Genomic DNA, 20,810 nt, shown 5'->3' with positions numbered 1-20,810 from the left:
CATGGTGAACCTATTGTGCCTAAGGATGAACCAATAGACTGAGAGAGTCTACCAATTCCCGACTTTTATTTTCCAGTCCTCAGCAAGTCAAAAAGAACAAAGTCAAGAGCAGTCAAGAAAGTGAAGTTGTCACCTCTCAAATCCAAATCTCTAACTAAAGCACAATCCAAAGTCAACAAGGGAGATTACATGTACTTGTGTGACATCAAGGAATTCTCTTATCTAAATCTCTATCTAGATGAACTAGAAGAAGTGAGAGGGATTGATGCCTACAGGAATCTACCTGAAAGGTTAGTTTTCAAGTACAAGGGAGGAAAGGAGATTCAATGGCCACTTCACAGGATCCTTCAAGAAAGCCAAACTGTACAGATAAAGGTTTATTCATCATTCAAGAAGAATTTTGGATTCAATGTAACTGCAAGAAAACTGGTTCTAAAGAAGATTGAAGAACTGAGGAGTATTAGAGCTAAAGATGCACTCCCAAAGACTCTAATTATTCCTTACACAGGGAGACGGGTGCATCTAAGGCCCTACTGGCTGATGGAGTTTATGGATGACAAAGGAGTGAGAAGATTTTTCAGATTAGAAGACCAATTGAGCATCTCTAGCAATGAGACTCTTTTGGAAATGCAAGAAAAGCTAAATCTCTCAGAATCTAATGAACTGGAATTCCACAGACAACTCCAAAATCAGATAGAAGAAAACAACAGAAAGCTTGGAAAGAGGTCCAAATATTCAAGGAAATAGATTAATCTGCTCAGGCTAGAGGAGCACCTTGAAAATGACTGTGAGCAAATCTTTGTACATTTTGTTAATTGAAGCACTTTACAGTTTTATCTACTTACTTTCAAAGTTGTATTTTTAGGGTGTTTTGTTATCATCAAGTTTCTCTTAATTTCTGGCTACAATTCCAATAGACATAAATTGAGGGAGATTGTTGTGGAAATGTTGTGAACTTGATGATTTCATTAACAAAACACCTTGGTAGATTTTACTTAGTGAAAAATATAGCACTCGACATATAAGGATTATAGTCCCGACGGATGACTCAATATAGTCTCGACAGATGATGATTTATTATCCATCGAGTGAGTAGCTTGTGTAACAATAAGTCTGTAGCACATTTCTGCATACACATTATTTAGATTCTGTAGTAGTACTCAAGTCATGTTGACTTTAACTAGATATGCAGAATAGGTTGATTAATTGTACATAGATGATGTCTTGTAATTCTGCATAAATTGTTGTGCATATGTTATGTACTTGATGATTTCATAAACAAAACATCTAAGTAGATTTTACTTAGTGAAATAATGTAGCACTCGACGGATAAGAATGATAGTCCCGACGGATAACTCATTATAGTCCCAACTGATGTTAACTAATTATCCATCGAGTGAGTAGCTTATGTAATAATAAGTGTGTAGCACAGTTCTGTATACATCTTTGTATAGATTCTGTAGTAGCCTATAAGTCATGTTGACTTTAACTAGATATGCATAGTAGGTTGATTAATTGCATATAAATGATGTCTTGTAATTCTGCATAAGTGAAATGAAGTCAAGTGCCAAAATAGCTACCAACGTATGATTAACAAAGCCATCGACGGATGATCAAATGACTATCAACGGATGTTTAAAATAGCAGTCGACGGATGATCAATGAAGCCATCAACGGATGTTCAAAAAGTCGACGGATGATCATATATCCAACGGATGTTCATAGAATCCAACGGATGATCATATAAAGAATTCAAACAGCAGTTGAACAGTGAAAGCTGAGCACAGCCGTCGAGATGTATACAAATCTACTGTGGAAGCCCATTAACTGGGTAATAGAGGACGAAAAGCAGCAAAGCTTAAGACTGATAGTTTTTATATTTATTCAGTCTTTTTGACTTTGTAATCTTGGTAATATATAAACCAAGAACGTAGCAAATAGAAAAATGAGAAGTTGAGATACACAAAAACAGAGAAATCTTTGTAAGAAGAATCATTAGCCTTTCCCTGTATTCTCAGCAGTTCAATTTGTAAGCAGCTGTGAGCATTCTTGCACACAGAGTCCTCTCGATATATAAATATATATCTCTGGTGGAATTGTTTAAATCCACCAGAAAGTTTTTAAAGACTCTTGTTTTTAATTACTTATGTTTTGATTCAATTAAGTTTCTATTCCGCTTTGTGCTAATCAAAACACTTATATCTATATTCGAGTTGAACATTTTTATTTCGAGAAAAAGGTTCAAGAATTCCATTCAACCCCCCTTCTGTAATTCTTGCTATATTGTTAAGGGACTAACATAAATGAAATGAAGTCAAGTGCCAGATAGTTACCCGACGGAAAAACAACAATGTCACTCGACGGATGATCAACAAGGCAACCCGACGGATGATCATGAACCCGACGGATGATCATGAACCCGACGGATAAAGAATTCAAACATCTGTTGACAGTGACAACACAGTCACATTTAATTTAGTTTAATTTTTTTAAGACCTGACCAATGTTAAATATTTTACGTTAGCCCGGATAAAAATAAATATTTTTAAGTTTTAGCTAATCTATTTATTTTATGATTTTAATTTTGCGTTATCCTGGATTAGTTGTATAAATTTTAGTAGCCCAAATTATATATTGATTTGTTTTACTCAGACACTATTATTTAGACTAACAAAATAGCTCTAGTTCCATTTTGGTAAAATAGTAAGGACACCATAGAACTTGAAAAAAGCCTGTAATATACATAAACCCAAACATTGTACGAACGGACCAGTTATTAAAATTGTGTTAATTGAATTATTAAGATTAGAATCTGTTACACATTTTTAAGTCTGCATTATATCTAAAAATTTGTTCCATTCATATCACACCACTTTTTTACTTTTTAATTTTATTTTTATACTTTAGTGATAAAATAGTCATATAGTACAAGAATAGTGTGAACTTTGTGTTGATGGATTGGAATTGAATTAGAAAATAGCGTAGTTTTTAGGGTTTTTTGAAAAATACCCAAATCTAAAATTATTTTTACAAAATTACAGTCATTTTTTAAAAATATTTTGCAAAAATACTTTTTAATTAGCAAAAATACTATTTTCTATTTTCTTTGCAAAAATACGCTTTTACACAATTGAAATCAACCGGATGGAATATTTGACGAGTTCTGCAACTACATGCAACATCAAATGTAACAAAAAATAAAAACTTCATTTAACTAGTTGCATACCTGGTTGATTTTGATTGATTCCGTATTTTTGCAAAAAAAATCATAAGATAGTAAAATCGCAAAAAAAATAAATTATAAAATTTAGTATTTTTAGTAATTTCTCTAGTTTTTACACTTTACACCAAAATGGTGTAATGAGTTGGAAATTCTTTAAATTCTAAAGGCCTTGACTAAGCACATCCAAACTTGCTCGATTGTTTGTTTAATGCTGGTCCTCGGGTTCCACAGAACAGCGAGAACTGTTATATACACACACAGAATAGGACGGGGAGCTTTCTTCCAAGCCTTGCCCCAACCCTAAATATCTAATATATGTCAACCACCTTCAAAGAACTGCAGCAAACAAACAAGCTCAAAGACTAAAACAACAAAATTGGACCATTGCCCGGCTATTGAGTTTTGAGTTGCCAAAACAACTCTTAACCATTTTCCTCCCATAATCAGCATAAACCATCCAGTGTGCGAATAACGACCATAGAATATCCTAGTCCAAGAGCGTAAACTTTACATTGTAATCAGGATTCAGCTTTATTTGATGATGCTAAAGGACATTTTAGTGTCCATACAAATCCAATTTCAGTTACATCTGTATGGTCCAAATCCAGATATACATAACGAGAAACAATGCATCCTTTAGACAACTTAAACATAAATAACCAAAAACAAAAGGCTGATCCCTCCTTTGAAACAATTACAAACCAGCAGTAAAAGATTGTTTAGAAGTGGAAGACTGAACAGAAAACACTTGAGATTGTTCAGTAGAAGATAAAACATATATAACTTAGAAAAGGCTACAGGATTTAACTAGTTGCATACCTGGTTGATTTTGACTGATTCCGTATTCCGTATTCCGTATTTCTTCCAAGCCTTGCCCCAACCCTAAATATCTAATATATGTCAACCACCTTCAAAGAACTGCAGCAAACAAACAAGCTCAAAGACTAAAACAACAAAATTGGACCATTGCCCGGCTATTGAGTTTTGAGTTGCCAAAACAACTCTTAACCATTTTCCTCCCATAATCAGCATAAACCATCCAGTGTGCGAATAATGACCATAGAATATCCTAGTCCATACAAATTCCATACAAATTCCATACAAACAAAACAATGTAACGACACTTTGCAGAAGCAATAGCTTCCCAAGCTATGAAAATAAAGCTAGCTAGAGGGCCACATAATCCCCCAAAAACAAAATAAAAAGAGACAAAATTTCAGCTTTGCACAAAATCAGCTATATAAGCGGCTGGGTAGCATTGGCACTTGGACGGCATATCGATTGCAAGTTGAACTATAACTAAAAAGGGATAACAAAAATATAACATATCAATTGCAAGCTGAACTATAACTAAAAGGTGATAACAAAATAATAACAGATGAATTCCAGAATTCCAATAATAGCAGGAAACACTAATAACAAGCAACCCCTGACTAAATAGGAAATGGAAAATTAGAACTTTGTTAAGCAGCACAGAGTGCCAGTGATAAAGAAGTTCAAATAGAATTCATTTCTTGTTCAGCACAAAATGGGAGTTCAAGTGATGACAATATACTAAGCGAACATCCATCTATTACTGAACCATGCGGTAACCGCCAACAGCGACGGCATGCCCCCTCCCTATTGGTTCTAACATGACAATTTCGTTGGTCTTGAACTCTATCCTCACGCTGAAGGGAAGTTTGTCGTGGTCAGCAAACGGATCTTTAACTTGGCTAGTGAAATTGATGTTTTTTGCCTGCAATTCGCACAAGTTAGAAACATGGTTTAACAGAACTCCAAAGGACATTCACACTTTGTAGACTAAATACAACAAATATCATAAAAGAAGACATACCCGTGTGCAGATCAAGTAATGACCGCCGGTTTTAAGATGTAATAGAGCATACCTAGCTATATAATTCACCTGCCCAACAAAAAAGCACGGTCACAACTATATTTAAAAACTAAACATCTAAGAGAAATACCACAAAATACCCACCTATATCTCCAAGTCATACATGAAGAAACTATAAAGCATCACAAATATAAAATCTTAGTTCCCATTGTACATTCAAAACTAAACTAATAATCTTTTAACTGAAAAAAAAAACAAAAAGAAAAACACTCAACTAATAATCCAAGATTCTAAAACCAAAAAACTTTACCAGCTATCAAGTCTTAAATGGTAATTTACAAATTAAAATAGGTGGGATGAGGGAATAACTAAAATAATGTTGGAATCATGAACAATTCAAAAGATTATAAAGCATTTCAAAATAATACTTCATAACCATAGAACAACCTTCCTTTTTAAATGTATTGAGAAAGCATTTAACAGGAAACTGTGCATTATTGTAGCAAAAGTACAATTTTTTTAATGTTTAATCCTTTTTTGAGCGATTATAATTAAATTAATTTTAAAGTAAGACATGTTCATTTAATTCAAATATTATAAATCAATAAAAAAACAAATATTTAAAGATACCGCCGCATTTTTAATCCTTTTTCCGATATTAATAATTTGTACCAAGAGGTAGCTGCTGTCTTTATTTTTTAAATGATTGCAATCACACTGATTTTTTTAAAAAAAAATCATAATCATTCTTTAAGAAAAGGCATTTTTTTTTATTTTTTATGTTTTGGAAAAGTTAATATATAATCCAGTTATGATACCTTATTTACTTAAAAATAGAAGACATTAAATTATGGGTGAAAAAGAACGTGCAAAGAGGGATCTGGATAAACGATATCACCAAGGATGACATCCACCATGCCAACAACCATGCGGTAATCCATACCATTAACCATGCGATAATCTTTGCTACTAACCATGTCCTTACGGAAACAAAAATTTTCTGGAAATGTAACAACATTCGACCTCTCCTCCACCGTGTTTGCAACAACATCTGACAACCCAATTACATACACCATTCCATTCTGCATATTTAAACATCCAAGCTATGCATAAATGATATGGAACATAAAAACTATGTTACTCCAACTTGGGTGTGGAGTGTGGGACACGACCCATATCCGAGTGTCGGACTTGAAAAATCTAAATTTTGAGACACGGTGACATGGTCCTATTTTTGAACATGGTATGACCTATTTTTGGACATGGCACCGCGACACAGCATAATATATTGATGAACAAGTGTATCAAATTATCAAGTATAACATCTTAACAAAAATTAATAACAAAACTCACATTAAACATGATTTTGTAATTGACCTTGAAATTAGATATCTTCTCTACTTTTATCTCATGCTTGTTTATTTCTCCCTTCTCACACACATATTGATTTTAAATCATAAGTTCGAGTCATATTTAATCTTTAAGTTGGTCAAAGTGTCCACATTTAAGTCAAATGATCCGACACTAAATAAGTGTCGCGTACGAGTAACATAGCATAAAAATACAAACAAGCCATGATCAAGCACATACTATACAACTTACCGAGCCAACAAGATCGGATAATTGTAAAACTGTAATTCCACATACATCTCCCAGGTATAAAACGTGAGACCCGGGTTTCTGAAAAACATAAACCGAATTAAAAGAAGCAAAAATAAATAAATAAATTGCATAACTCATTTGCTATTGTATATATGATAGTACTTACGATCCATATATTAGTAAGACCGCCCAGTATAGCAGCCGCCAACTTTGAAATATGCGGATTCCATAATCTGTACTCAACTTCAGTTCCATCATCCTTCTGAAATAGGGAAAATTATATACATTCAGTGTTACTTAAAGGCAAAAACCACAACGAAGCGTAAGATCTCTCTGGTAGCTTAAGCATGAACCGAAAAATGAAACACAGATATAAAGAATAGGGAAGGATGAAAGGAGTAAATGATAATAATGCAATGTTAATAATAATTATGGATTATAAATATTATTAATCAATTAAGAGCCAAATACTAATATTAAATAAATTGATTCACCTGAACAGATATTAATTTGTCACCATGAAGAACTTTACCGGGTACTAAATTTTTAGTACAGTTAAAATTCTTTTTACCCAAACCCTTGGCGAGGAAAAGTCCTTTAAATTTATGTGGGACAACCACAACTTTGTTTGCAATACCAGTGTGAAAATTTCTTTGCACTATGGAACTTTCTTTGCACGCACAACTTTGCCAACGATAACTGCGTGCCAAATTCAGTTGAGCCATTCTCAAGTCCCCGGGCTAGATAAAAGAAAATCAACAAATTAGTTTGCAAGAAATCATATATACCGGGAATGTTTGGCCAGACTTACTTGATGAGGATGGAAATAAGGACTTATTTTTGTTGAGCCATTCTCAAGTTTCCCTTATCTTAGGGAAAAAATTCACATCTAAATGTTCGATAGGGGTTTAACATTTCTTATTTGCAGAAATCACTTATTTCCTAGAAAAAGGTACACATGAATAAGTCTTTTATCAGAAAAGTACACATACACGTAGTTGTACTCGTACTTGTAAATGATCACTTAACAGAAAGGAAACAAACCTCCAAGTTGATGATGAATTTGTCAATTTTTGCCCGCAAACCACGCATAACCTGATCGATTATTTCACCAACTATCACAAATATCCCCGTTGCTAAACATATATGACGTCCCAACGTTGGATTTGCAACTGCAATTTGATAATCAGATCTTGGTTGTGGAATATTATCCACTAAAAAACTTTTCAGCTCCTTGGTCACATTTGCTACAAACAATATACATACTTTTTTTTGTAAGACAATCATGGAATAGAATAATAGAAAATTTAAAAAAGTATATATATATATATATATAGAGAGAGAGAGAGAGAGAGAGGCGCGAGGGTGACCTCAGGGGGTTACCTAAGGTTATAAGCTATTTAAATAAAAAATCTGGATGGCAAATTTTTAATATTAGAATCCACCCAAAACGACCCATGATGTTGTATTATTTTTTGTTATAACCTCGTGTACTGACCTAAGGTCACCCTCACTATATATATATATATATCTATATATATATAAGGCTAACCCAATAGAAACTCTCTTATAATAAAAACTAGAAACTAAAATAAAAAAATTCTATATCACGTCGAAATATATCACATATGTTATGCAAATTGATCGTTGGGAGATGAAGAAAAATATAGTGAAGTAACTTACCGTTTGACGGGAAAAATCAAATTGAATTTGGAAGGGAAAAACTAAGATTCTGTGTGGGAGGGTGCAGTTTAATTCTATGTGGTACATGTAGGGGGGCCATTAGATTAAACTGATCTAGTGCCTTAGATTTGTTTCTAGTTTTCATTTTAAAAGTTGTTTCTATATGACCATCTCCCTATATATATATATAGTTACTACTTACAATTGCTTATAGCCTTCATTTGATGGAGAGAGTCATAGAGAGATGAAAAAGGATAAAAAGCTCTGAGCGTGAATGGGTTTTTAATGAGGTACTTCTCAGCTATTTTGAACGTGGTGCTAAATCCAGGATATTCATACATTCCATGAGCATCAAAAAGAGCATATCCCGAGGCAAATTCAAAAAGAAAAGCAATATGGCGGCCATACTGAAGAGTAGACAAAAAATAAAGAAAAACAAGTGAGTTGCATTGCAAGAAGTGGCAAACAGGTTAATTGGTGCTTATAGGGGTTTGTGCAAACTAATTTCTGAAAAGGAAAAAAATCCTACAAAATGTACCAACTACCAAACACTATTATAATAAGAGGTTTCATTTGGCCAAACCTCTAATTTGGTTCAAAAAGCTAACTTCCAAACATGACCATTATAATAAATATTTTTGAGTAAGGGCTCAAAATTATTTTTTTTAGTAAAAATAGAAAATAGATTCATTTGGAAATCAAACCAAAACAACCACAATTCAATTCCTGAGATCAAATCCAACCTCATACTATAAAAATGCAATAGTGTAAGTTCTAAACTATTATATGTAAAACCAAATCTGACCCATGGTCTAAAAATTAAGCCAAATGAATTGTGACACCGGTTGTTAACAAAACAATATGCCTTCTTTTGGACAAAAGATTCTTTTATTAATATAAAACTTGCAAATCTATGAAACCAAGCAACCCCTTGGAGCAACCCCAAGGGCATCTCTACTCAAGCTCCTAACCTAAATTTTGAGGAAAAATCATGAAAATCAAGCTCCAAGAGACTCCTAACTTTTCTTCAAATTGTTAGGAGCTCTTTTATGCTCCTCAATATTAGGAGTCTCTCTCCTCTCCTCTTTCATTACATCACTTTTCATTATTTAAATAACATGGGTATATTAGCTAATTAAAAAATGCTAGCAAGTAATTTAAGAGACTAGATAGATTCATTGTTGGATATGACAAGTATTTGAAACTCTTAAATAGTTAAGAGTTAATATTTTATTTTATTTTTGAGGAGGGGGCTAAATTAACTCTTGGAGATGCTCTTATTACTTAGAATGAGAAAGAAAGAAAACCTGGATATAATTTACCTTATTGCACAAGGAAGTCCCTGGTTTAGATGTTGGTGCATCATCTACTTTTCTCTTTTTCCCCGGAGCAGGAGGAGCACTAGATATTGGTGCATCATCAACTTTTCTCTTTTTTCCCATATCAGGAGCATTCATCTGAACGGACAAAAGCATTAAAGTGGCTATCAATTCCCTAAATTCCAATTACAAATAATAATAATAATAATAATTATAATTATAATAATAATAATAATAATAATAGCACAAGAAACAAAGAACACAATAAATAATTTACCTTATTCCCCGACGAACCTGCTTTCTGCCTTAAACGATAATGAACACGGTTTTGCCTATATTCCTCCTCTACACGGCGGCGATTTTCCAACAACTTTAATTTTAATTTAGCATCCATAACTTAGTAAACAAATAAACAGAACGATCCCAGATGGGAGAGAGAGAGAGAGAGAGGGAGAGAGAGGGAGGGAGGGAGAGAGAGAGAGAGAGAGAGTTTAGAGAGAAACAGAGACAGAGACACGGAGAGATGTGGGTACACCAATTTAACAATGAAAAGGGGAAAATCCCTCTTTCCATTGTGATTTTGAGAAAAAATTACATAAATAACACATTATCACTCGTTCTACCCGCCCAATACACCGGTCGAAGGGTTTTGGTTTATTGAAATCTGGGTGGGGGTGTTATACAGCGAGAAGGTAAAATTCTATTGCAGTTTTGAGTTTCGGGGGTGCGATACGCGAATTATTTTAAAATCGGTGCTATACACGAATTATTTTTAATAATTTATAATATTTTCAATTTAATTTGAAAAGATGTTTTTAAAATATTAAATTTATTTGAAATTTTAAATATATATGATTTGACAATAATCATAAATATACACACACGTATATAAGTATTGATTTTTTTGAAATAAGTAATTTTAAAAAATAATATTAATGATTGAAATATATAATTTTAATAATATTTTAAGATGTGTTTACAAAGTATAATTATATGTTTAATTAAAAGCTAAATTTTAGCTTGGACTTATACGGCTCTAATCTTATTTTAGTCTGGATCAATTGCATACATTACTTTTTATTAGTTTAAGATCAATTATATTGATCAAATTCAACTGATTATGTTCACATTTAATTTAATTTAACTAGCATAATAACCCGTGCGAGACACATTATGCATCAATTTTAATTAGATAAAGTTTATAAATATTAGTTCAACTAGTTAATTTCTACAGATTATTAAACAATATATATTTTTTTCTTTAAATAGTATAAAATGCATTGAATCAAATGCTACGATATAGTATAGATGTAACTTTTTATTTGAATAATTCAAAATATTTGTACAATATTATCTTGATCAATGAATATTGCTTATCTGAAACAATTCTTTTTAAAAAGTTAGTTTTGTTAAGTGAAAAATAAAAAATAAATCGATTTAATATATCATCGTAATTTTTAAAATATATATATATGTACATTTTAGTTATTTTTTATAATAAAAAATATATGAGATATATTTTTAAACAAAAAAAAAAGAAAAATAGATAAGACAATAATCCATTTTAGTTATTTATGTTTTATCCTGAATTAGTTGTATAAATTTTGGTAGCCCAAATTATATATTGATTGGTTTCACTCTGACACTATTTTTTTACTAACAAAATACCTCTAGTTCCATTTTGGTAAAATAGTAAGGACACCGTAGAACTTGAAAAAAACCCGTAATATACATAAACCCAAACGGACGATCCGGTTATTAAAATTGTGTAAATTGAATTATTAAGATTGGAATCCGTTACACATTTTTAAGCCTGCATTATATCTAACAAATTTGTTCCATTCATATCACACCACTTTTTTACTTTTTAATTTTATTTTTATACTTTAGTGATAAAATAGTCATATAGTTGTAAATTTTGTGTTGATGGATTGGAATTGAATTAGAAAATAGCGTAGTTTTTAGGGTTTTTTGAAAAATACCCAAATCTAAAATTATTTTTACAAAATTACTGTCATTTTTTAAAAATATTTTGCAAAAATACTTTTTAATTTGCAAAAATACTATTTTCTATTTTCTTTGCAAAAATACGCTTTTACGCAATTGAAATCAACCGGATGCAATCTTTGACGAGTTCCGCAACTACATGCAACATCAAATGTAACAAAAAACAAAAACTTCATTTAACTAGTTGCATATTTAGTTGATTTTGATTGATTCCGTATTTTTGCAAAAAAAATCATAAGATAATAAAATTGCAAAAAAAACAATTTAAAATTTAGTATTTTTAGTAATTTCTCTAGTTTTTACACTTACACCAAAATAGTGTAATGAGTTGGAAATGCTCTAAATTCTAAAGGCCTTGACTAAGCACATCCAAAGTTACTCGATTGTTCGTAATAAATTTGATGAAATTTAATAATAGAATCAAGTATCTATATAAGAGAGTTCTCTTTTTAAAAAGGCCATTATATATATACTAGTTTAAAATTCCGATATAGGAGATTGTTTTTAATAATTTATAATATTTTGAATTTAATTTGAAAAGATATTTTTAAGATTTTCAATTTATTTATTTGAAATTATAAATACATATTGTTTGACAATAGTCATATATATATACTCACATATATAAGTTAGTAATTTTTTAAAATAAGTAATTTTTAAAAATAATTTTAATAATTGGAATATATAATATTATTAATATTTTAAGATGTCTTTACAAAGTATAATTATGTTTAATTAAAAACTAAATTTAGTTTGGACTTATATGGAGTAATTTAGTTTCGTTCTAATAGTTCGATCAATTGCATACAATACTTTTTATTAGTTTAAGATCAGTTATACCTACCAAATTCAATCGATTATGTTTACATTTAATTTAGTTTAATTTTTTTAAGACCTGACCAATGTTAAATATTTTACGTTAGCCCGGATAAAAATAAATATTTTTAAGTTTTAGTTAATTTATTTATTTTATGATTTTAATTTTGCGTTATCCTGGATTAGTTGTATAAATTTTAGTAGCCCAAATTATATATTGATTTTTTTTTACTCCGACATTATTATTTTGACTAACAAAATACCTCTAGTTCCATTTTGGTAAAATAGTGTTGTGGAAATGTTGTGAACTTTATGATTTCATTAACAAAACACCTTGGTAGATTTTACTTAGTGAAAAATGCAGCACTCGACATATAAGGATTATAGTCCCGACGAATGACTCAATATGGTCCCGACGGATGATGATTTATTATCCATCGAGTGAGTAGCTTGTGTAACAATAAGTCTGTAGCACAATTCTGCATACACATTGTTTATATTTTGTAGTAGTACTCAAGTCATGTTGACTTTAACTAGATATGCAGAATAGATTGATTAATTGGACATAAATGATGTCTTGTAATTCTGCATAAATGAAATGAAGTCAAGTGCCAGATAGCTACCTGACGGATAAACAACAATGCCACTCGACGGATGATCAACAAGGCAACCCGACGGATGATCATGAACCCGACGGATGATCATGAACCCGACGGATAAAGAATTCAAACATCTGTTGATAGTGACAACACAGTCACATGCGTCGAGTGTATGCAAATGAAATGTGGAAGCCTATTCAACTGGGTTTTAGAGAACAAAGAAGCATTGCCATTTTCATGCTATTATGAATATATTCAAAGATGCTGGAATAAAGTAATGAAGCAGCATAGTATTAGACTTGATAGGTTTTGTTTTATTATCTTGTCTTATTACTTTGTAATCTTGCTGATATATAAACCAAGAAGCAGCAAATAGAACAACAAGAAATTAAGCAAGATTATTATTCTCAGAGAAATATTTGTAAGTTGTATTCTTAGCATTTCTCTATAAACTTAGTTGTTCAAATTTGTAAGCAGTTGTGAGCTAATTGCTACACAAAATTCTCTTGATATAATATATATCTTTGGTGGATACATTCAAATCCACCAGAAAGTTTTTAAAGACTTGTGTTTTTAATTACTTGTGTCTTGATTCATTCCAAGTTATTATTCCGCAGTTTGCAAATCAATTCACACAGTTATATATTATTAAGATAGAACATTTTATATCTTTGTGAAAAAGTTTCAAAAATTCCATTCAACCCCCTTCTGTAATTCTTGTTGCATTGTTAGGGACTAACAATTGGTATCAGAGCAAGCTCTTAATAAACAAAGAGTTTAAAGATCACAACAAAACAGTAAGATGAACAAGAAGGATGTTGGAGTCAAGATTCCTTTTCTGGATAAAGATAATTACCATCATTGGAAGGTAAAATTGCATCTCCATTTACTTTCTCAAGATGAGGCCTCTGTAGATTGCATAGAGAGAGGCCCTCATGTACCAATGAGAGCTGCAACTGGAAATGAGCCATTAGTCCTCAAGCCAAGGCATGAATAGTCTGATCCTGATATTGAACAAGTCAGGAAAGATAAGAAGGCCATGAATATTATGTTCAATGGAGTTGATGGTGACATGTTTGACAACATCATCAATTGCAAAACTGCCAAGGAAGTTTGGGATACTATACAGATTATCTGTGATGGCACTGAGCAAGTAAGGGAAAATAAGATGCAACTACTTATTCAGCAATATGAGCATTTTCATAGTGAAGAAAGTGAGTCTCTCACTGACAACTTTAATAGGTTTCAAAAATTACTAAATGCTCTGAAGTTGCATGGAAGGGTCTATCAGACAAAAGACTCCAATCTTAAGTTCCTTAGATCTCTTCCAAAGGAATGGAAACCTATGACAGTCTCGTTGAGAAACTCTCAAGATTACAAGGAGTTTACTTTGGAGAGACTGTAAGGCATCCTGAAAACTTATGAGCTTGAAATAGTGCAAGATGAGAGGATGGAAAGAGGAAAGAAGAAAGGAGGATCCATTGTACTAGTTGTTGAGTTAGAGAAAGAGAATGAGATGAAGATGGAATCTGTTGAATCAACTTCAAAGGTCTGTGAAAATAAGGGCAAGGGGCTGGTAGCAGAAAATGAAGACTCTTTGAGCCAAGATGACATGGAAGATATTGATGAACATCTAGCATTTCTTTCCAGAAGATTTGCCAAGCTCAAGTTCAAGAAAAACTTTGGAGCAGGTAAGCCAAATAGAAACATGGTGGATAAATCAAAATTCAAGTGTTTCAAATATGGCTTGGCAGGGCACTTTGCCAGTGAGTGTAGAAAGTCAGATTCCAGCAAAAAGAAGTTTGAGCCTGTGGATTATAAACAGAAATACTTTGAGTTGCTCAAACAAAAGGAAAGGGCTTTCATTACACAAGAAAATGACTGGGCAGCAGATGGTCTGGATGAGGATGTGGATGTCAGATGTGTCAATCTAGCCCTAATGGCCAAGTCTGATGAAACAAAGACAAGTTCTTCAAGCAATCAGGTAATCACCACTAACCTTGCACATTTATCTAAAGCTGAGTGTAATGATGCAATAAATGACATGTCTACAGAATTATATCATTTGCGTGTTACACTTAAGTCTCTTACTAAGGAAAATGCTAAAATCAAAGAAAATAATTTGTTTTTAAGTGAGAGGAATAATGTGCTAGAGTCTCAGTTCATTGAATTTGAAAAATTAAGAATTGAGTGTAAAATTGTTGAGAATGAATTAACCGAGTCCTTGAAGAAAGAAGAGATCTTGAAGAAGCAGCTTGAACGAGAACATGAGGTAATTAAGGCATGGAAAACATCTAGAGATGTTCATGCTCAAATCACCAAAGTTCAAGGTATTGAGTCCTTTTGTGATGCAGCCTGGAAGAAGAACAAGAAGAAGCTGGAATCCAATTTGGTGGAAGGATTGCTAACAGATGTAGACTCGACGGATGATGAGGGTCATCCGCCGGATAACAAAAAGGGTTATCCGTCGAGTGATATAAATCCTCATCCGTCAACTGTGAGCAAGCCTGTCAGTAAAGCCAAATAAATGAGAAATATGGATCAGTTTCCAAGAATTTTGTTCCAGGAGAATCCAGTCAAGTGAAGAAGGAGAAAAAGGCTACTGTTGGTAATATGATTGTCAAGCAATTGAGTGACAGACTGGAAAAGATTGAGGTTAAAACAGAGGCTAAAAGGAAAAATAATATAAATGGTAAAGTAGGACTTAACAAGCATAACAACTACACACCTGATAAATATGCTCCAAGAAAAATCGGTGTCAAGTGTGGTAGTGTAAATCATTTGTCTGTTAATTGCAGAACTGTCATGCCCACTTCCATATCTGTGCCACCTCATTTTCCCAACATGAATGTCATGCCTTCTATGCCTATGAATGCTGTGTCTACACAGAATATGAATGCACAGTTTTTTAATATGCCATTTGCACCTAATCCTTATTATGCTGCATTTAGTATGCCACAAATGCCATTTAGCATGCCGTATTGGAATAACATGTTTACTAATAGCATGCCATTCCTTGGGTACCAAAATTAACTTGATTTGATTTTGATGTGTGCAGGAAAACAGAAAGAATCTATGGTACTTGGATAGTGGTTGTTCAAGACACATGACTGGTGATTCTACCCTGCTCACAGAGTTCAAGGAGAGAGCTGGCCTAAGTATTACTTTTGGAGATGACATCAAGGGTTATACTGTGGGATATGGCTTGATTTCAAAAGACAATGTCATCATTAAGGAGGTTGCCTTAGTGGATGATCTCAAGCATAATCTGTCGAGTATCATCCAGCTTTGTGATAAAGGAAATTCAGTAACCTTCAATTCAGAAGTCTGTGTTGTGACAAACAAGAGAAGCAACAAAGTGGTTCTCACTGGTGTGAGAAAAGGTAATGTGTACCTAGCTGACTTCAACTCATCAAATACAGAATCTGTTACTTGCCTTCTCAGCAAATCAAGTCAAGATAAAAGTTGGTTATGGCACAAGAAGTTATCCCATCTAAACTTCAAAACCATGAATGAACTAGTAAAGAAAGAACTGGTTAAAGGCATTCCTCAAGTGGAGTTTTCTAAGGATGGACTGTGTGATGCTTTCCAGAAGGGATAGCAAATTAAAGCATCATTCAGAAAGAAGCTTGATTCAACAATTGAAGAACCTTTGCAACTGCTACACATGGATTTGTTTGGACCAGTCAATGTGTTGTCCATCTCAAGGAAAAGATTTTGCCTAGTAATTGTAGATGATTTCTCAAAGTTCTCTTGGACATAATTCCTAAAGTCTAAAGATGAGGCTATTGAAATCATCATCAATCACATAAGGCAAGTCAATAATCATCCTGATTTCAAAGTTAGAAGAATCAGGAGTGATAATGGAACTGAGTTCAAGAATTCTGTCATGAGAGCATTTTGTGAAGAAAATGGGATTTTGCATGAGTTTTCAGCAGTAAGAACTCCACAACAAAATGGAGTAGTAGAAAGGAAGAACAAATCACTTATTGAAGCTGCAAGGACAATGCTTGAAGAATCTAAGTTACCAACATATTTCTGGGCTGAAGCTGTAAATACTGCATGCTACACTCAGAATATTTCTCTGGTTAATCAAGCAAAATGCATGACTCCCTATCAATTGTTCAAGAACAAGAAGCCAACTCTAAATTTTCTTAACATCTTTGGCTGCAAATGTTATATCTTGAGAAATCAAACTGACCAAAATGGGAAGTTTGATGCTAAAACAGATGAAGGAATTTTTGTTGGATATGCTGTTGGTAAAGCATATAGAGTCTACAATCTGAGAACCAACATTTTTGTGGAATCAATACATGTTGTGTTTGATGATAAAAAGATTGAAGGACTGCAAGATGGAGATTACCATGAGAGCCTCAAATTTGAAAATGTGGAGATGGTTAGTGATGACAGTGATGATGAAAGTGATCAAGACACGGTATCAAAGGATAATGCAGAAAAGTCTACTACCAATGAAGCACAAAATTCAACATTTGTCGAGTCGCATAATGCTTCATCCGTCGGGAGACAATCTGCCTTATCCGTCGGGAGACAACCAGCCTCATCCGTCGGTACTCAAAATTCACCATCCGTCGGGTCATCAAAAGAAGCTGGAAGTCAGAATAGATCACTTATAGAAAGCTCCCTTTTCTCAAATCAAAGATCAATTAACTCAGGGGGAGTTTCTAACAATCAAAACTCAATCACACATCAAGACAACAATGAGGCCTCTTCATCTAGAGCTAATTTACCTCAACAAAGGAAATGGACAAAGGATCACCCCTTTGAGCTCATCATTGCTGATTTTTCTTCTAGAGTTCAAACAAGGAGAGCAACTCAAGAAGAATTTCTAAACAGCAGCTTTCTTTCCAAGAAAGAATCAAAGAAGGTAGAAGAAGCTTTGTTGGATCCTGATTGGATTTTAGCTATGCAGGAGGAGCTAAACCAATTTGAGAGGAATAAGGTATGGAAGCTGGTACCCAAGCCTAAATGAAAGAATCCAATAGACACCAAATGGGTATTTAGAAACAAGATGGATGAAAATGGCATAGTAGTCAGGAACAAAGCTAGATTGGTTGTTAAGGGCTATTGTCAACAAGAAGGAATAGATTTTGATGAAACATTTGATCATGTTGCAAGACTTGAAGCTATCAGAATCTTCTTAGCCTATGCAGCCCATGTCAATTTCAAAGTCTATCAAATGGATGTCAAAAGTGCCTTTCTGAATGGAGATTTGGAGGAGGAAGTCTATGTCAGTCAGCCTCCTGGTTTTGAAGATCCAAACTTTCTAGAATATGTTTACTATCTTTTGAAAGCACTTTATGGACTGAAGCAAGCACCTAGAGCCTGGTATGACACTTTGTCAAAGTTTCTTTTAAAGAATCACTTCACTAGAGGTACTGTAGACAAAACTCTTTTCTTTAGAAATGTTAATGGCTCTAGTATACTTGTTCAAATTTATGTAGCTGACATTATTTTTGGCTCTACAGATGAAAAACTTTGCAAAAAGTTTGCCAAATTGATGCAAAGTAAGTATGAAATGAGTATGATGGGAGAACTAACTTACTTTCTTGGTTTGCAAGTAAAGCAAGTTAGTGATGGAATATTCATTAGTCAAACTAAATATATTTATGATCTTTTAAATTAGTTTGATCTAATGGATTGCACATCTGCAAAAACTCACATGGCCACTGCAACTAAGCTTGAATTAAACACTACTGAAAAGTATGTGGATATTTCAAGTTATAGGGGCATGGTTGGCTCACTTCTGTACTTAACAGCTAGTAGGTCCGATATAATGTTTGCTACATGTTTGTGTACTAGATTTCAGGCTGATCCTAGAGAATCTCACTTAGTAGCTATTAAGAGAATTTTCAGATATCTCAAGGGAACACCAAAACTTGGCATTTGGTACCCTAGAGATTCTGGTTTTGATCTAACTGGTTATTCAGATGCAGATTATACAGGTTGTAGAATTGATAGAAAAAGTACAACAGGAACTTGTCAATTTCTAGGAAACAAGCTTGTGCCCTGGTTCAGTAAAAAGCAAAATTCAGTTTCTACTTCTAAACTGAAGCTGAATACATTGCTGCTGGAAGTTGCTGTGCACAGATTTTGTGGATGAAAAATCAATTACTAGACTATGGTCTCTAAGTTGAAAGGATTCCCATTTTATGTGATAACACAAGTGCAATTGCCATCACTGAAAATCCAGTACAACATTCAAGAACAAAGCACATAGACATCAAGTACCACTTCATAAGGGAGCATGTAATGAATGGTACTGTGGAACTACATTTTGTTCCAAGTGAGAAGCAACTTGCAGATATTTTTACCAAGCCACTGGATGAATCCACCTTTTCAAGGTTGGTAAGTGAGTTAGGTATGCTATATTACTCTTGAATCTTTATGAGATAATTTGCAAGTTGAATTGCAGCCAGAAATTTAATTGTTTTTCAGTCTTAGATGGAATTTTGGCTAAGTCAAATTTTACATCTCGATGGATGATCTTTATCCATCGAGTTTGATCATCCGTCGGAATACTATTTGTTAATAAAAATCAATTATTCTTCTGGAATATTTTATGACTCGACGGATAACAGTTTATCCTCATCCGTTGAATTGTCTGAATTCTAGCCGTTAATTTCCTGAATATTATACATCGAGTATACTTACAGTTTATAAGCATAACACGACGGATAATTGGTGGAATTTTTAAAGTTTATTTTAAAACGGCTATTTTGGGCAATTTTCATTGGTTACTTTATTCTACTTTATTATTCTTGACAATTGTTTTTGAGATAGTATAAAAGCTTAATTCATTTTTATTGCTCTTCTTTTATCATTCTCAAACCATCTACTCTAAATTATCTCTTTCTCTAAAGCAACTATCATCTCTATCTCTGCAATTTCCACTCTCTAACAATGGCACCAGTAGTCAAGATCATGTCACAAACTGGATACCTCTATGAGAAGAACAACCTCATGGCTCTAGTAAACAAGGGGATTCAACATTCAAGTGACTACCACATAATGATGGACTTTGTGAAGAACTGCAGACTCAGCTATGCAATGCTAGAATCACCCACCATCTTCTGTGAGGTTGTTGAAGAGATGTGGACGACTGCTACATACAACTCTACTGATAAGACCATCACACTCACTATTAAAGGTAAGGAATTTTGTATCAATAGTGATGTTATTAAAGCATGTTTCAAAATTCATGATAATACTGTGACCTCACCACACACAGATACTGATATTGTTAATATGCTTCATTCCATGAACTATGCACTCTCTACTTCTAAGTTAAGTGATATTAGGAGGTTGGGTCTTAGGAAAGAATGGAGTTTCATGTGTGATGTAGTTACCAAGGTCTTTTCTGGTAAAATCAGTAATTTTGATTATGTCAATATTTCTATGCTTAACATGTTTTACATGCTAGTTACAGATAAGTTCTTTAATTTTAGTGATCTTGTTTTGTTTGAGTTGGGGTTTAAATTAGGGGAGTTAAACAAAAAAGGTAAAAATATTTACTATGCTAGATTTTTTAAGATGCTAGCTAACCACCTCTTTGAGGAAATTGTGCTTGAGAACCCAAACAACAAATTAGATTGTTGGGTTCAAGAGAGAAGAATTATTGCAAATTTAAACAGGGCAAACCATCACAAGGAGGTGTCACTCTTCTATTTCCCTGTAATGGAAGCACCTCAGGTAAGTGAGGTAAG

The 20,810-nt window shown here is 33.1% G+C and overlaps 1 protein-coding gene across 4 annotated transcripts; it reads right to left on the bottom strand.

Annotated features, from left to right (window-relative positions):
* Positions 1 to 3,397: 3,397 nt before the first annotated feature.
* Positions 3,398 to 10,352, bottom strand: LOC141666553 (uncharacterized). 4 transcript variants are annotated; one of them, XM_074472615.1, is made up of 10 exons: positions 9,942 to 10,352; positions 9,668 to 9,802; positions 8,548 to 8,752; positions 7,707 to 7,909; positions 7,157 to 7,402; positions 6,829 to 6,924; positions 6,663 to 6,740; positions 5,927 to 6,142; positions 5,061 to 5,129; positions 3,398 to 4,961 (listed from the first exon to the last, which is right to left on the bottom strand). In XM_074472615.1, the coding sequence occupies exons 1-10, from the start codon at positions 10,056 to 10,058 to the stop codon at positions 4,797 to 4,799; spliced, it is 1,530 nt and encodes a 509-aa protein (XP_074328716.1). In that variant the 5' UTR covers positions 10,059 to 10,352; the 3' UTR covers positions 3,398 to 4,796. The 4 variants fall into 4 exon arrangements, with proteins under 4 accessions (XP_074328716.1, XP_074328717.1, XP_074328718.1 ...); XM_074472616.1 differs by having other exon boundaries at positions 6,035 to 6,142; positions 9,942 to 10,351; XM_074472617.1 differs by lacking the exon at positions 5,927 to 6,142.
* Positions 10,353 to 20,810: the final 10,458 nt, after the last annotated feature.

Source organism: Apium graveolens, chromosome 6 (genome assembly GCF_009905375.1).
Source record: "Apium graveolens cultivar Ventura chromosome 6, ASM990537v1, whole genome shotgun sequence".
Taxonomy (NCBI): domain Eukaryota; kingdom Viridiplantae; phylum Streptophyta; class Magnoliopsida; order Apiales; family Apiaceae; genus Apium; species Apium graveolens.
This window is presented reverse-complemented; position numbering and strand designations above follow the sequence as displayed.

Excerpts from the sequence above, each read along its gene's own strand:
- LOC141666553 (XM_074472615.1), bottom strand. The coding sequence starts at position 10,058 with ATGGATGCTAAATTAAAATTAAAGTTGTTGGAAAATCGCCGCCGTGTA. Across the intron at positions 9,803-9,941 it reads CAGGTTCGTCGGGGAATAAG|ATGAATGCTCCTGATATGGG; the intron begins GTAAATTATTTA and ends TTGTCCGTTCAG. Across the intron at positions 8,753-9,667 it reads GGACTTCCTTGTGCAATAAG|TATGGCCGCCATATTGCTTT; the intron begins GTAAATTATATC and ends TCTACTCTTCAG.